The sequence below is a fragment of the Esox lucius genome, chromosome 18, assembly GCF_011004845.1.
Source record: "Esox lucius isolate fEsoLuc1 chromosome 18, fEsoLuc1.pri, whole genome shotgun sequence".
Taxonomy (NCBI): domain Eukaryota; kingdom Metazoa; phylum Chordata; class Actinopteri; order Esociformes; family Esocidae; genus Esox; species Esox lucius.
Window position 1 is genome coordinate 26,424,459 of NC_047586.1, and position 17,534 is coordinate 26,441,992.

The window sequence follows — 17,534 nt, forward strand, 5'->3', positions numbered from 1 at the left end:
TTTTTTCAGAAAAGTCAGCACTTTCCTTCTTTTAACAGGACTATGGACCCCTTTAATATTACAAGTACACAGACGTAACATATTACTAACCATACTGTTTAGCTAGACCCACCATGTAAGGAGAGCCTACATATATCGAAAACCATGTAACACCATATGTAGTCACTGAGCCAAGAGAAAAAACTGAGAAAACAAAGAGAACAATAATTATTATACAGAAAATACAAGTGTAGGCCCATATGGTTCCAGGCCTCACACAGTTAAAAAACAACAACTCCAAGGGGGCTGTCTCTGCTACTTAACCTGCAGGGCTCTTCAAACTTCTTCCACACCAAGGCAGTATGCCAGGAAAACTCACCATAATGTATAAACTAAAACAAAAAACATCTGTTTACTCACATTTGAAATAATTGCAGTAGGATAAAAATAAAAAGAATACTAATATTTTACACAGTCTAACAGCAGGTTTCTCACAATAACCTTTCCCAATCTCTGGCTATGTCAGCCTCGAACTGAAGTCCCTTCACGTCCTTGCTCTATTGACTGGACTAGCAACACAGCTTCAGTTGGAGAGTCGAATCTTCCTCTGCTTTCCTTTCACAGTCACCTTCAAGGTAGCCGGGTACAGCAACACATAGCCAACGTTCATTTTCTTTAGTCGGACCTTTATGTCATCAAAAGCCTTACGCCTCCGGGCCACCTCCACTGAATAATCATTGAAGAACGAGACTTTGAGCTCACTGCGTGTGGAATCAGACTCTTGAGATCCAAGCCGATGTGCAGCATCCATTTCCTGCTGCTTGTCTCTGAAGTTGTGTAACTTCAATACCAGCGGCCTGGGAAGTTGATTTGGGCCGGGTTTTGGTGCCAATGATCGATGAGCCCAGTCAGCTTGTGATGGCAATTTCTAAAGTCCAAACAATTTACGAAAATGGTAGGTAAGATAGAGGAAAACTAAATGCACAATAAACAGTTATTCTTGCAAGAGAGAATACACAGGTTACAAAGTAACAATGAACAATCTCTAAATTAACACAGGACAACCGTCTGTATTTAAGGGAGGCAAGGGGTGTGGTAAGATGCTGCCCATCTGTCTCATGTCCAATCAAACATGCCTTTGTTCTATCACATATCACAAGGCACCTGTTGTCCTCCCTCCCCCCTGGGTAACCTTCTCAACCCTTGAGGAGGATTAAAGCATCTGGTCGACTACAGAAAGACACTAATGGGTTATACAGATCAACCCTAAAATCTGCCGCTACCAGTCAAGGATGCCCCCTTAGACAAATACCAGATCCCCCTCTAACTACATTCCTTTACTTATCTAAACATGGAGGCACTGTCCTTTAATCAGTAAGAATACATCAGTTTAAGAAATTTCCCTAACAAGCTTCAGGAGGTAATCAGGAACCCATCTTTAGAAGAATTTCACCAGATCCGAGCCTTCTGACTCTTCAGGTGAGCCAACCACCCGTACATTGCATCTGCGACCTCAGTTGTCAAGATCATCGATGCGCTCTAGCATGTCGCGCACTTGTTGCTATCTTAGCTACACTGGATGTAGCAGTAACATTGGCTCATTCATTTCTCAGCTTCTTCTACCCGAGTGGCACTGCTTACAAACTGCGAAGTCTGCTCCTAGACCATTGCAATCTGGTGTCGAGACTTTAGTTAGGTTATCAGTTATTTTTTCCAAAGCTTCTAGGATGCTAGGCTCCATACTACTTGAATCAACGTCCTTACATTCCGTACAAGCATCTGATGTTAGCACACCACCGTTGTCAGTGCTTGAAGGAGTTTTCCTAGTCGTTTTCTTGGTGTTTCTTGACATGTCCTCTGAAGTTTTCAGAACATAACTATCCAGGCTCATGTTAAGATACCTCCGTTTAAAATTCCGCAATTTTACTGCACAGTCCTAGCAAATAGACACATAAGCTGATAAAGGCCACCAGAGCTGTGCTTGAGACAATGTTCACTCTAAGACGCCATCTTGCCCCCCTCATATTTGATTCTTATTTTCTCCATAGTATTTAATATTTTTTTACTTATTAACAGTTGTGAGCTATAAAAGGTTATAATTGACTGATACTTTACATCCCAGTTTGCTAACTATTGGACCTGTCTGTAGACCAGGTATCAAATCTGGCCAGGGACAAGAAAGATTAGTTGACTATAAGCTGGCTACCAGGATCTGTATCCACAGCCCTGTTTCCAAAAATGTTGGGACGCTGAGTAAAATGGAAATAAAAACAAAATGCAAAGATGTGCACATTTTTCTCTACATTTAATTGGAAATAGTACTAAGACAACATATCAAATGTTGAAATTGTGACATTTTATTGTTTTTGTTCATGCCCATTTTGAATTTGTTTCCAGCAACACATTTCAAAAACGTTGGGACAGGGACATGTTTACTAGTGTGTTGCATCACCTCTTCTTTTAACAATACTCTGTAAGTGTTTGGGAACTGAGGAGACCAATTGCTGTAGTTTTAAAATTTCAGCTGCTCAACAGTTTGGGGTCTCCTCTGTCGTATTTTTCGTTTCATAGGGCGGCAAATGTTTTCAATGGGTGACAGGTCTGGACTGCATGCAGGCTAGTTTATCACCCAAACTTTTACTACAGAGCTGTTGTAATACATGCGTGTGGTTTGGCATTGTCTTGCTGAAAAAAGCAAGGCCTTCCCTGAAAAAGATGTTGTCTGGATGGCAGCATATGTTGCTCCAAAACCTGTATACATTTCCTTTCCAAAAAAGTAAAAAAGGAAGTTTTGGGTGAGGAACAGAATGGTTAAAAGTAAGAGACCAATGCAATTTGAGCGCTTCTGTTCCTCACTGAAAAAATTCCATTTCAACCTTTTTGGAAAGGAGAGAAAAAGGTGCAGTGGTCAAAATCTTTTCCGGAGCTGTATACACTCACCTAAAGGATTATTAGGAACACCATACTAATACTGTGTTTGACCCCCTTTCGCCTTCAGAACTGCCTTAATTCTATGTGGCATTGATTCAACAAGGTGCTGAAAGCATTCTTTAGAAATGTTGGCCCATATTGATAGGTTAGCATCTTGCAGTTGATGGATATTTGTGGGATGCACATCCAGGGCACGAAGCTCCCATTCCACCACATCCCAAAGATGCTCTATTGGGTTGAGATCTGGTGACTGTGGGGGCCATTTCAGTACAGTGAACTGATTGTCATGTTCAAGAAACCAATTTGAAATGATTCGAGCTTTGTGACATGGTGCATTATCCTGCTGGAAGTAGCCATCAGAGGATGGGTACATGGTGGTCATAAAGGGATGGACATGGTCAGAAACAATGCTCAGGTAGGCCGTGGCATTTAAACGATGACCAATTGGCACTAAGGGGCCTAAAGTGTGCCAAGAAAACATCACCCACACCATTACACCACCACCACCAGCTTGCACAGTGGTAACAAGGCATGATGGATCCATGTTCTCATTCTGTTTACGCCAAATTCTGACTCTACCATCTGAATGTCTCAACAGAAATCGAGACTAATCAGACCAGGCAACTGTCTTCAACTGTTTGGTGAGCTTGTGCAAATTGTAGCCTCTTTTTCTTATTTGTAGTGGAGATGAGTGGTACCCGGTGGGGTCTTCTGCTGTTGTAGCCCATCCGCCTCAAGGTTGTGCGTGTTGTGGCTTCACAAATGCTTTGCTGCATACCTCGGTTGTAATGAGTGGTTATTTCAGTCAAAGTTGCTCTTCTATCAGCTTATATCAGTCGGCCCATTCTCCTCTGACCACTAGCATCAACAAGGCATTTTCGCCCACAGGACTGCCGCATACTGGATGTTTTTCCCTTTTCACACCATTCTTTGTAAACCATAGAAATGGTTGTGCGTGAAAATCCCAGTAACTGAGCAGATTGTGAAATACTCAGATGGGCCCGTCTGGTACCAACAACCATGCCATGCTCAAAATTGCTTAAATCACCTTTCTTTCCCATTCTGACATTTAGTTTGGAGTTCAGGAGATTGTCTTGACCAGGAGCACACCCCTAAATGCATTGAAGCAACTGCCTTGTGATTAATGAGAAAGAGTAAGAGAGCATTAATGAGAAATTGAACAGGTGTTCCTAATAATCATTTAAGTGAGTGTATTGTTCAGCATTAATGGTGCCTTCACCCATGCCATATGCATTATTAGATTAGATTTGATTCAACTTTATTGTCATTGAACAGTATGAGTACAGTACAATGAAATGAAGTTAGCAGCTATCCAGAAGTGCAAATAGAAGAGGGCAGGAAATGTACAAGTATTATGTAGTGTATGTTCCAAGTGGAATGTGTAGTTGTGCATTGAAGGAAAATACAGTGCAAATGGCAATTCTAAATGAGCAATGAAGGCAAATAGGGGAGGGCAGAAAATTTACAATAATTAAGTTTATGTATGTACAAATGGGAAATGAATAGTTGTGTGATGAGGCAAATGCAAGTGGAAATGGCAATTCTAACTGTGCAATCGAACAAGTTAGAGATGTAAGGTAGTATATGCAACTGAAATGCAGGGATAGCAGCAATGAGGTTCCCTGAGGTATACATGTACATGTAACAACTGAAAACATACTTATCAGACTTTGCAAAGCAGTGTCAGAGTCTCATAGTACAAGGGAGTTCTGCAACAAGCGACCCTGAGAGGCAGTACTAAGCGATGGGCGGGTGGATATGGTTAGTGATGGGTCACAGATTTCAGCAGGGTTACAGTATTTGGAATGAAACGGTTCCTGAGCCTGCTGGTGGGGGAACAAAATTACCTGTATCGCCTGCATGATGGTAGGAGGACAAACTGGCATGGATGAGAAGGGTCTCTGACGATTCTGCATGCCCTGCGCAGATTCCGCTTGCGCTGGAGGTCTACGATGACTGGGAGCTGGGCACCAGTGATGTGCTTGGTAGTTTTCACCCCGTTGTAGGGCCTTCTGGTCAGCCGCAGAGCATCCGCCAAACCATACTGTGGCATAGTTCGTCAGAATGCTCTCGATTCTACTATGGTAGAAGTTCACAAGCATCTGGGAAGAAAGGCGGGCCTTCTTCAGCCTCCTCAAAAAGTACAGGCGCTGCTGCGCTTTTTTGGGTTGTGCTGTTAAAGGTTCTAGGAGAGGTCTTTGGAGATGTGGACACCCAGGAATTTGTTGCTGGACACACTCCACCTGGGCCATGACTGCAGCCTTTAGACCCCCTTTAATCCACAATGAGCTCCTTGGTCTTTGCATTGAGGGCCAGGTTGTTGTCAGGGCACTATGCCGCCAGGCACTTGACGTCCTCCCTGTAGGCTGACTCGTCATTGCCACTGATCAGGCCTACCACTGTCGTACCTGATGGTGTTGGAACAGTGTACAGGAATGCAGTTATGGATGAAGAGGGAGTACAGGAGGGGGCTCAGCACACATCAGTGTTCAGGATCAGGGTGGAGGAGGTGAAGTTGTCTATCCTGAGAGACTGGGGTCTGTTGGTTAGGAAGTCCAAAGTCCAGTTGCAGAGAGAGGAGCTGATCCCCAGATCATGAAGTTTGTTGACCAGCATAGAGGGGATGGCCATGTTGAATGCTGAGTTGAAGGCTCCCATAAGTGCTGGTTTTGTTCAGCTGTCAGCTGTGTAACAGCCTGTCTCCTGGTGTCTTCTCCATGCTTGAGACTGTACTGGGAGATACCGCAAACCTTCTTGCGACGGCATGTATGGATGTGCCATTCTGGAGGGCTGGACTACCTGTGCAACATGAATGGGCTGCAGGTACCAACTCATGTTTCCAGTAGTGACAAAGACACTAGCAAAATGCAAAACTTGAGAAGAATCAGTCAGGAAGGATTAGGAGAGAGCAATTGTCGGTGGCCACCACCTACAAAAACATTCCCTTTTTGGGAGTTGTCTTGCTGTTGGATCTCCAGCGCACCGGTTGTCACTTTCATTTGCACCAAATCAGTTGACACAGATTCACAATTGCTTTGGGTTATACTGTGATGACTACGTGTTCCCTTAATTTATTTTGAGCTGCGTGCTTTCATTACTACACAATAAATTCTCAAACACAAAATATTTAATTGAATAGTAAGTTTCCGGCTAGGTTCTGCAAACCTATGTTGGAAAATTATTGGGACCCTCAAAGAACATTTGATTTAAAACCAAACAATGTGGCCTCCTTTTATGAAATGACATGCTACTCAGTTGGTCTCAGCCTCCAGGAACTCAATTGATGCCTCTCATCTGTTCTTGTTTCCCTTTGGTAAAAATATGAGGTTGCACACATCTAACATCCCTTTGTCATCCAACAACATGGGTAAACAGGGACTGTGGACAGGGACTAGAGTTTGGGTGAGGGTTTGCATAAGCCAGGGGCTCACTAACATTTAAAACCCTAACTGAAGCTTCATGTGAAAATCCCAGCTCACCTATCTTACCTTGCCACTAACCTCATCATCTGTCTCTCTCATCTGCTTTTTTGACAATCATTTGATCAAATTAATTTTATTCAGCCATTAGAAGTTGTCACAGACATACTTTTTTTTTTTTACAGATGCCTAGCCTGAAACCCCAAAGAGCAAGCAACAGCTTGCAACAATTTGCATTGTTGCTTCTTCCCCAAAGCGCAAGTAATAATGCACAGTGTCCTAGGAAAAGTACCTTAGTAAGGACAAAATTATGAAGAAACCTACAGAGGACCCAGACTCTGAGGGGTGTCCTCTTGGCTGTGCTGGGTAAGGATTATAAGAGTACAATGTTTTTGCATAATCAAAAGATAAGCATGTCAATCAATGCAAGAGTGCTGTGATCAGTGTCCTTGAACAGAATCCAAGTCCGTTGCATTACCAGGTGAGTAGGACAGGGACGATCAGGGTCAATCAGGTGGGCTCTGGGCAGTGGCTGCAGGAATAATCAGGCAGCAACTTCATCTGCATCACATCCAGGAGGACTCTGGACAGGGACCGCTGCAAGACATTAGGGCATGGTAGTCCTGAGGTGTTGTTCAAGGGCCTCCTAGGGTCAAACTGGACACCAGGAAAGCTAGAAAGAGCATTCCTAGGATTCACCAGGTTACCTCAGCATATTTTTTCCCCGTCCTGTGGGTAGCGTAATAACTAGGTTTCCTCCCCTGGGTTGTCGATTTGTCGCTCTCTTACTCTTTCTTTCCCTCTCTCACTTTCCCTCTCCATTAAGTGAATCCTCTTAGGTGGATTATGGGGATAAGATGTCTGCTGTGTTACAGCCACATACCTCAATATCACTGTTTCACAGTGAGAGACAGAGACAGAAAGGTGGAGATAGGAGGAGAGGGAACAAGAAAGTCGGAAAGGAGCGGAACAGATGGGAATGGGGAGGGTCTTACGACCTGCATGGTGCATGGACTGGGTCAAGAGACGGGCCAGGAGAAAGGTAAAGAAAATTATTTGTTTATAAGTCTGTAGCTAACATTGTACACACACACAGTTTTATATTAATGTAATGTTGGTGGAGGAAGAAGACTGTGTTGTTTCATGATTGGTTGTGTTTTATTTTAGTAAAATACTTTAAGGGAATACTTGAAGGGAATATAAAGTAGGCTATATTGTTTTGAAGGGGTGAGGAAGATACAATATGTTATTTTCCATAAATGCTGCTTAGTCTTTTGAAAACAAACATACAGCAGTCATAATGTAATTAAACAAGTATGACCCAGTATTGTTAATCTCTCAGTGCCCAGAGTATGTGTGTGAAGATTAGTGCTTGGACTTTGATGGGAAATTTGTACATAGGCCTATCAGTGTGCAATGATTTTGATAAATGCTTAATCTTTCTTCCTACAGAGGAAGAGCTAAACCTGAACCTGCCAGTCTCCAGATGCCAGAAAAAGCATTCCAACCAGAGAACAATGGCCTTCCTACCACCTCACAGTACCCAACTGGATATTTGTTTCATTCTTTGTGTCTTCCTAGTCTTGATCCTGGAGGTCCATGGAGAAGACCCAACCAGTCATCATATGGGCGGGGGTGGGGGGGGCTCACAGTGCGGGGAATACAGTAACCAGGTGATGGAGAATGGGATGTGTCACCTGGTGGCCACCCTGCCCCAGACAGAGGAACAGCGCTGTCCAGACATGTTCCGTTGCACAGACGAGGTCTCCTATTGGCTTCATGAGAATGAGGAGAGGAAACAGCAGATTCTGTCACTGAGGGAGACCATCTCAGAGCTTCAAGAGGAGTTGAGGAACCATAGGCACCGTGTCAAAGTTCTGGAGCTGCAGGTGTGTTCTAGACCTAGAACTGTAGGTGTAGACAACTGTGGACAAATGCAAGAGGTTCCAATCATAGAACCGGAACAGAGGACAGACAACTAGGATAGCCAGGTTCATAGTGCTTTGGTGAATAATAATAATAATGCATTATATTCATATATCGCTTTTCAAGGACCCAAAGACGCTTTACAAAATGAACATGGAACAGAAAAAATTAAATAAAAAAAAAGAAGAATGAAGGTTCTTTAAGCAAGATACACTGCTTTAGTTTCTGTATGAGCCGAGTGTGAGTCTAGAGGTGTGCTTTAAACTGAATGTGAGCAACGGTTCTTGAGATGTTCCTGTGGTTACATGAGGTTAAACTAATTGTTAAAAGCCACAGCACGGTCCAACTGTACGTCATAAAACAGGACCATTGCACTGGCACGCACACACAGCACATCTCATTTATTGGCCCGTGCAGCAGCGGCCGGAAGCACACAGTAACTCTCCAGCTGTCCCTCCATCCTCAAATGACCTTGGCGTTAAGGAGATTAGAGCTCAGAGGCATGGCCTTGTTGGCCATCCTCCACCACGTGCTGCCTCAAGTGACAGTGGCACCGGGACTTTATATTTTCATATGTTTGCAAAATGTATTTAAATAGAGAACTGTTTCAGTTAATAATAAATTGAATGTTTTAGTCACCTGAAATTGACCACAGCTGAGACCAGAAAAACACCTGATATGGGTAATTTAGTCCATTGGTGCATTCTGCTGGTTGCATATTTTGGGAATTTGAATGTACAAATAGACAACACAGAAGAAACATGGCTCTCTGATATTTAAAGAAATTTATCATTGTATTTATATTTTTTGGTCCAAGATTTTTTTCGGCTTAAAAGCAGTAAAATCACAATTTCTTTGGTACAAATACAATAGATATAAAGTCTACACACCTCTGTGAAAATGCCAGGTTTTTGTGATGTAAAATGAGACAAAGATAAATCATGTCAGTACTTTTTCCACTTTTAATGTGACCTATGATGTGAACAATTCAATTGAATAACAAACTGAAATCTTCGAGTGGGAAAAATGAAAAATAAAAACCTGGTTGCAGGTTATGTTTTTATTTTATATATATATTTTAGTCATTTAGCCGAGGCTCTTATCATAAACGACTTCCAGTGCCAGCATTTTAAAAAATCTAGTTTAAACAGCATAATAAAGACTGGATGCTAATCAATTAATTAGTTTACTGGCAAAAGTCAATGCTGGAAATAAGAACTATTTTAGGTAATGTATGAAAATGTGAGGTTTCAGATGAAGAAAAAGGAAGAGGCTATGTTAGCCTCCAAGGGAAGCTGGGTACCACTGAGGTGCCAGGACTCACATATCACATTTCAAAACCTATTTGGGGTAAATGGCATAGCAGTGAGACTTTACAATAATCAAGTGGTCATAAAAGCAATGGAAAAAAATAAGGATGAGTCTGAAATATTTATATTGTACACTTCCTGGAAGATCTGAATGCAAGGCCTGAGCATCCACCTGAATCCATTGTAAGTAGTTGCGAGGAGACCGGACTAGACACAGTTGCATATGATGGGGTACAACAGTGAAACATTTATTATTTATATTCTTTAATAATTATTGCAAATACATTTTACATACATCCCAGCCTTAAATATATGTTATGTGTTTTTTCACAAAGTACACCTGTGTATCTTTGTGTGTCTGTGTATCAGAGTGAAGAGAAGAACCGAATTAACTCATCTTTGGAGCATCGCTTCCATGAATTGGAGACACATTATGCCGAGGCCACCACACTAGTGCACTTACAAGGGACGCTCATCTACGACCTTCAGGTCCACATATTACAGTGCAAATCATACATTACCAGTTATTCAAGTACCTTTTTCAGCATTTATGAACATGCAGATAGCTTGTTTCCAAGTTTTTTTTTCTGGTTGTCTGTCTCTTTAGGCCCAGATCCATAACCTGTCTCGACTGGTAGAAAATGTACGGAGAAGCCCAGGCTGTATGATTAACATTGTCCGAACAAGCTCTCAGATGAGTGCAGAGGAGGCCCTGCATCCAGGTACATGTTAAACACACACAATCTCTGATATATTATTTTATGTTGTAGCTTCATGTTGTACAAATAACATTGACAAAATAAAACAACTAAATTACTTAAAAATAAAATACCATACAATTCAAGAAACATTGTTTTTTTTAAATTAAAATAGACTAAAATGTTGCATAAACGTTTAGGCCCTTCTTCCGTGTGCATAAAAGACAATGGAAATCAATGTCAATGTAACAAGGCCACACACAGAAGGGTATAATTGTACACTTTAATTCAATCAGAATGTATCCAATCAAGGAATCCCAACAGGGGGAGCTGTGGGGTGGCGAGAGAGCTAGACTTAATCACTTAAAAGGCTTATAACTGAGGAAACCAAAGTGTTCCTATGTACTTAATTTATTAAAACAGTGCATGATGAAACCATACAAAATTGGTAGCTAAAAGTGTATGTGGCTCACCATAGTTCAAAGACATCCCCAATAATTATTGGGCACAATTATATAAAATGGCCAGTTAGCTAATTATCAAGATTATTAAAGCACAGCTGAAAAAGACAACACAACAAAATTAGCTGTGGACAAATTAACTTGGTACTGTTGAGATTTTTAAGTGAATGAATAAACACATACATACACTACTTGAATAAATAATAGTAAATGCTGCTCAATCAAAAATACTACCCAGATTGCTAGTTTGCAGTACTCTTTTTTTAAACTGCTGCTAGTGCAGTGTTATGTATATTGTTGCTTTATTATTATTTTCTGTCTAGATATATATTTTTGCATATATACTCTTCTTCTTAACTCTAACTACGTAGATTGTCGGGTGCCATTTCATAAGAATTTCATTGTACAGGATGACACTGTGTTGTTCGGTGCATTTGACAAAAAAACCTTAACATGAAATTATCTCAATGTATTTAGGTGGGCATCCACTTCCTCTTGGAATGACAATAAAATATATGGATGACAATAAAATATGCATCTGTAAAAGGGTATATTTGGCTAACATCTATATATCGTTCTACAAAAAGCTAGAAAATATAATTCCCCACTATGGCCTGCTGGGCCAATAATGCCCAAGCAATTTAATCAATGTCTCTCTTTAGATAAATAATTTAGCACCCTCCTCCCTTACGTTGCACCAATTCAATTGCCATACAAAATAATCACCAGGCTCATGATAATAATCATTAAAATACCAAGCTACGGGCATTCAAATGTTTTACCAAAAGGAGGGTTGCTGAGTAGTACATGGTTGTGATTCTTGCCCATCCTAAAATTCACCAGTAGGGGGAGCCAATGACCCTTAAAAGTTGCCCCGAGTCTATCACTTTGTTAATCGACACTCGAAGGCTGCTTTCAAATACTGATGGAACACATTTTTGTCTCTGGCCTGCAGAGGTTCAGCATGTGCGGAACTGTCCTATAGACTGTGCGTCTATCTACTATAACGGTGTGAGGCGCTCTGGTCTTTATACAGTAGTCCCTTCCCTGGGGGCAATGCCTGTCGAAGTTTACTGTGACTTGGAAACAGAAGGTGAGGGTTATGTACACACCCACACAAACCGAGTTTGTCTGTTATTTCAGAGAACTGTCTTTTTTTCTGAAGAACCTTGTTTGGTCAGTCAATAACACCATTCATCATATAATGTAGATAATTCCTATTCTCATCTCAGGTGGTGGCTGGACGGTGCTCCAGCGACGTGTAGACGGCTCTGTGACATTTGACCGGAGCTGGAGGGAGTATAAGGAGGGTTTCGGGGACCTGCACTCAGAGTTCTGGCTGGGCAACAACCACATCCATGACCTCACCAACCAGGGAGACTACAGCCTCAGGATTGACCTGGAAGACTGGAGCAACAAGCACAAACATGCCCTCTATGAGAGCTTCAGGTTTGGTTAGACACACGCACACATGCAGAGCACCTTCAGGCATGCATGTCACACTTCTCTTCTACCTCCACGTGGGTGTGGTGTGGGTTGTGTATTGTATGTTTGTGTGTGTGTTTAGGCTGGATGTTTGTGTTTCCACGCAGTGTGGATGGGGAGGACAGCCAGTACAGGCTCCATGTGTCTGGGTTCAGTGGTACAACAGAGGACTCATTCAGCTGGTACCATGACAAGCAGGGCTTCAGCACCCCTGACACGGGCAACATCTGTGCTGAAATTTCCCACGCGGGTTGGTGGTACAACCAGTGCTTCTACGCCAACCTCAATGGAATCTACTACAGGGTAAAGATATTACCATACAGATTGAGGGGTGGATGGACATGTACCCACACAAACCAGAATGTTTAATATATTTGGGGGACTGGAAAACATTATTCCAGTCAAACAAAATGTGTTTGCCCTCACCTTATTCCTTAAACCCAAAGCCCTAACTTTAACCCTAAACCATATTTCTGTCCCTAACCCCTAAGATTAAAACCACTTCTTTCAGAGGGACCGGCAAAATATCCCCAGGTTGAATTCTCCTTGTTTTACTTTCCATGCAGGGAGTTTTGGTCTAACTCTACACACGTACAAAGACAGAAAGATACACATTCAGTAAACAACTTTTCGGAATGGTGTTTGAATGTTATGTATGATATGTACTGATAGAAGCACAATAAGAAGCATTTTTATGGACTTAAGTGTAATGATCTGGTCACTAGTATTCCCGTGCTCTGATCCTGACAGTGCTTGTGATCTCACAGGGAGGTCGGTATTCCCCCAAGGGGAAGAACCCTCTAGGACCAGACGGGATTGTGTGGTACTCCTGGAAGGACTCAGACTACTACTCTCTGAGAAAAGTTAGTATGATGATCCGGCCACGCACCTTCCGACCACGCATGTCACCCTGAACAGCCTGGCTAAAACAACCACCCCTGACAACGGTCGGGCTGTACAATGCCTCACCTAACCTGAAGACATCACAGATGTACACATCTGTGGTGCCACCACACTTTTACAGTGAAATGTGTGGAAGCCGTTCTTCCATGATCTGAACCAGGATGGAAACATATTTTTGTAAGATATGTTGATGTTTTGCATATATTTTCGCATTTGTGGCAATTTGCAAATGTGGCCAAAGTACAAATAAGATTGGCGGTGAAAAAACAGAAGGGCGGACTCCCTCAATGAGCTTCTCACTCAACTTTTGATATTGCCATTGTTCTGGATATTGAGATATGTTATACTACAGTCTCTGGACAAATACAGACAACTGATATTTTGGTGTACTCTGATTGTAATCATGCAAACACTTTTTATCAATGGACTCCATCACAAAAACAAAACCTTACCCATTAAATACAAGAGACAAATAGTAATGTATTTTCTGTACTCTAAATGTATTCCAAATACATTTACAAAGGTAACACATTAAAATATAAACCAAAAAATATTTTTGGCTTCATGAAAAAGTATATTCCTGTTCTGTTTACTGTTATCCAAAAAGGAATGAGGCAAACCTAGTTTAGCCGGCCCGCAATTGAGAGTGATCACTGCTGTTTCCCTCACTGGACTCGAACCCTGGTCTCGCACGCGAGAGGTGGTGTCTTCAACTACTACACCACAGTGTTATACGCTCACCCAGCGTCGGTATAGCATCTCTACATTAGATAATTTTGTCACGCATTCACATCATACCAAGTTTGGACACCATTAAGCATTGTTAAACTGACTAACATTTCTTATTGTTTACCTTCACCAAATAGCATCTATAAAATGTATAGCTTTTGCCACTGGCAGTTTTAGCTTATTAGCCAGTAGTAGGCTTTCTATTATCTAACTTACTACTTGGAATAGTCATAAGAATTGAGCAATTGCTAGTGAGACTGAAGATGAACTATACACTGCCAAAGCTATTTCATTTCATGGCACAAAAACATTAGTTTTTGCCGGACCGTGTAAGAGGAGCAGGTGTTGTGCCAAAATCATCCCCCCTGCCGAAAATGTCCCCCGACACCACCTTCGCATGAATGCGCACTCTCGTTTCTCATTGCTGCGACTTGTTTCCTTGTTGAGAGGACAGTTTAGCCTACATATTAAACTGGTGTTCATAGCAAAAAGCCTTAATTTAATTGTGTAAATCAAGGCAGCAATCGATGACCACGTTTGGCTGCGTTTCACTGGATTTTTTAAGGCAAGTTCATTGTGTGGAAAGGCACTATCTGCTGTTTTTAGTTGGCTATTTGTTTCAAGGGTATTACTATAAACAAATCGTTTGCAAAATCGGTCATATCTCCCATTTTCTAATCTACTATTGTTTTCTAAAGTGTAAGGATAATAATTCAGCCATCATTGCCCTGAAATTGTTATTTCATTTTATAAATTATATTTAGAATGTGCTCCTATTGCAACTGTATAGTCAAATTAGGATAAGACCATATTCTTGTCTGCCAAACTCAGTAGTGCCACAAAAAGTATTTGACTGTAGTCACAAAATGAAGCAAGTTTGGGGGAGGGTAATTTTGGCAAGGCGATTTTCTTTAAACTTATAAAATCCAATAAAATGCACCCAAACGTGGTCATCGATTGCTGCCTTGATGTACACACGTTAAAGCTTTTTGCTACGGCTAAAATGTCCTCTCAACTAGGAAACAAGTCCCAGCAATGAGAATCGAGAGTGCGCGTTCATGCGAAGGGAGGGAGATTTTCGGCAGGGGGGATGTTTTCGGCACAACACTGACTCCGCTTACGCGGTCCGGCAAGAAAATTATCTTTATGGGACAAGTGAACTTTGGAAAAAGAGGAAACGCTGTCTTTGAATTGTAGAAATACCACTGCAGGTCAAGCTGAGTTCAACATAAAAAGTACTGCCTAGAAGGATACGCATACAGTAGCCCTAATTCCAAATGAACCCCTTCTCGTCTTCCCTCCATTTGCACGTTCACAAGCCTCCGCTATTTGCACAGGTGTCACAAGCACCTTCCAGCACCTACGTGGTCAGAGAATACATTCACCAGACAACTGAGTTTGTCTGGCCCCACACTGGGTGTTGTGGTACTCTGCTTTGCAGCACACGTGACCATCCCTTCTACCAAAGTTCCAACTGTTTTAGCTATAGTAAAAGTACCAATTACACAACCCTATCAGGAACATTTCAATCTAGCTCCAATATGGACCATCACAATCAAGGATCTTGAAGCAACTCTTGATTGGATGACAAGGGCTGAAACAAACTGAAGGCTTTCCAATATCTAACCTTATAAAATGCAGTTACCATTCCAACCTTAGGAAGCATGTGTGTTCATGGGTGTTATAACTGTTTGCGTGAGTCTGTGATTACAATTAAAAGCACAGCTGTGACTGATTTCAGTCAGAGCTGCGTGCACACATGGTACAGGCTGAAAGACCGTTTTCATTCCTCCACTCACATTCAGCACAAACCCACTCTTTGACGCTCCACTCACAGCTTAACTTATTCTCATTCCAATCGAATGGTGTGTGTGTGTGTGTGTGTGTGTGTCCTCGTCCTCCCAAATATACACTGTCTGGCAGATCAAGAAATGACTCATGTGTTCACTTCCATAAACACACTTGAAGAAACTCAACCAAAGAGATGGGAAGAGTACAAATCAGTTTTATTAAATCAGAATTTAACCTCTTTCTGGGTGAACATATTGCAAATATTACTATACATAAAATTATATCTTGACATATAAAGAGGACATGCATCGTACAGAATTTTATATATTTATTTTTATTCATCATGACGAGTAAAGAAAGAAGATTAAAGAATAATTGAAGATTGCACTGTGGTAACAAGAGTGACGCTGAGAAGAGCAAAGCAGCCATATAAACATGGATGAAGCCATTGCCGTTTCGCAATTAACCTGTATCTTTTCCTCAAGAACTTTCACAACTAAACGCTGCTATATAGATTCAAATGGTGAAAGCATTATTGTTGGAACACCATCCAAGCCTCTCACCCATCAACTGATTGTTTTTATGGTAATTAATGGAAAAGCAGGAAATTAAAGTGAATTGAGACCAATCCAGCTAGTTTGGCACTGTCTTTGAGTAGCATTGGCTCATTGATGTTTTGGTTTCCACTGACTAGGAATTGCCTCGCATTGCATAAACTACAAAATTCGAGGAGCAGTATTCCATGTTTTGAGAAAGTAGCCAATAGTGGAAAATGTAGCATCATGTTTTATAGGCAGAAATAAGGACACAGTTTTATTTTCTTCAGAATGTGAACAAGGCACTATTACAGGAAGAGGTGGAGCTTCCTGTTAGCTTTTGAGAAAGCTAGTGAAGAAAGGTGTGGGGCACTGCCAGCAGTGATCAGACACATTCACAGGCAAGGGGGTGCTGTGACACACACTCGCTTACATCTGCCAGAATTTTACTGACAAGGCAAAATGCAACATCTCTATGCTGAAATACAATGTGCATGTGTGTTTCAATCATTAAAAAAATCATCACTACCACAACTTCTGTGGTCATTGGGCTGTTTAGTAAAAAACATATAGAAATGCTGCATTAAGTGCATTGAGCTATGCAAAACTGCACAATATGTTCATTGAAGTCCTGAATTAAAGTCACCCTGAAATGAGACACAGGAAGTAGTCTGTGTCCTTTTCTGTGAGACCAGGCAGTAATGGTGCTGTACTGTGTAGCACTCGCAGTCAGCCGCTCTTAACATATACTCATCGGGTTGTCAAATGTTTCTCCCTCTTCCCTAAAAAGTTAATGGACTGTTTACAGTAGCAACATAAGCTAATGACTATGGGGAAGGAAACTGGACAGAGCATTAAAGGACAAAAGCTAGAGAGAGACAGAAAAAGAGAGAGAACAATGTCTTGGGTATCGAGCAGGCTCCGGCTTGCAGCTTGAGTCATGGGTTTACATGGTGGTGAATTGACTGTGCGCTTGCCTAAGCTTCTCAGCAATCTATAGAAACCAGAAATAGAGATTTTCCATTGTGAGCCCTCTTCAAAGTATGGAATAGCCTAGGATGGTGTAAAGGACATTTTCTTGTCTGTTTTACCTCCACCTGATTCCACACAAAACAATTGCATCTGAACATTTAAAAACCCATTTATTAATATCATTTCAATGCTAGCAATATTCAAATAAGAAGGTGCTGGTGTGAGATGAGTGTGCTGGTAAAGCTGGCCTGGAAATTTCTTCTTACCGTTTCATAGAACTTCACCTGCTCCTCCAGGTACAGTTGCATCACCCTGTTGTAGTCGTAGATACGGTTGCTGTGGAAGTGGTTCATCTCAGCTGCAGCAAAGAACA

The 17,534-nt window shown here is 41.6% G+C and overlaps 2 protein-coding genes across 6 annotated transcripts in view; one reads left to right on the forward strand and one right to left on the reverse strand.

Annotated features, from left to right (window-relative positions):
• The first annotated feature begins 7,201 nt into the window (after nt 1-7,201).
• si:ch211-203k16.3 (angiopoietin-related protein 7) lies at nt 7,202-13,936 on the forward strand. The gene is made up of 8 exons (XM_010904067.3): nt 7,202-7,392; nt 7,803-8,239; nt 9,956-10,075; nt 10,194-10,308; nt 11,701-11,838; nt 11,978-12,194; nt 12,338-12,533; nt 12,998-13,936. The coding sequence occupies exons 1-8, from the start codon at nt 7,353-7,355 to the stop codon at nt 13,142-13,144; spliced, it is 1,410 nt and encodes a 469-aa protein (XP_010902369.1). The 5' UTR covers nt 7,202-7,352; the 3' UTR covers nt 13,145-13,936.
• A 2,028-nt stretch (nt 13,937-15,964) lies between these two features.
• snx9b (sorting nexin 9b) overlaps nt 15,965-17,534 on the reverse strand; it is a 46,631-nt gene continuing 45,061 nt past the window's right edge. For all 5 annotated transcript variants that reach the window (XM_034287784.1, XM_010904068.2, XM_010904072.2 and 2 more), the window contains 2 exons: nt 17,428-17,519; nt 15,965-17,183 (listed from right to left, as the gene is read on the reverse strand). In XM_034287784.1, the coding sequence (XP_034143675.1) occupies nt 17,136-17,183; nt 17,428-17,519 (140 nt within the window). In that variant the 3' untranslated portion in view covers nt 15,965-17,135. The remainder of the gene's footprint in view (nt 17,184-17,427; nt 17,520-17,534) is intronic.

Coding starts and splice junctions, on each gene's coding strand:
- si:ch211-203k16.3 (XM_010904067.3), top strand. CDS start 7,353: ATGGTGCATGGACTGGGTCAAGAGACGGGCCAGGAGAAAG. Junction 8,240..9,955: donor TCAAAGTTCTGGAGCTGCAG/GTGTGTTCTAGA, acceptor TCTGTGTATCAG/AGTGAAGAGAAGAACCGAAT. Junction 10,076..10,193: donor CGCTCATCTACGACCTTCAG/GTCCACATATTA, acceptor CTGTCTCTTTAG/GCCCAGATCCATAACCTGTC.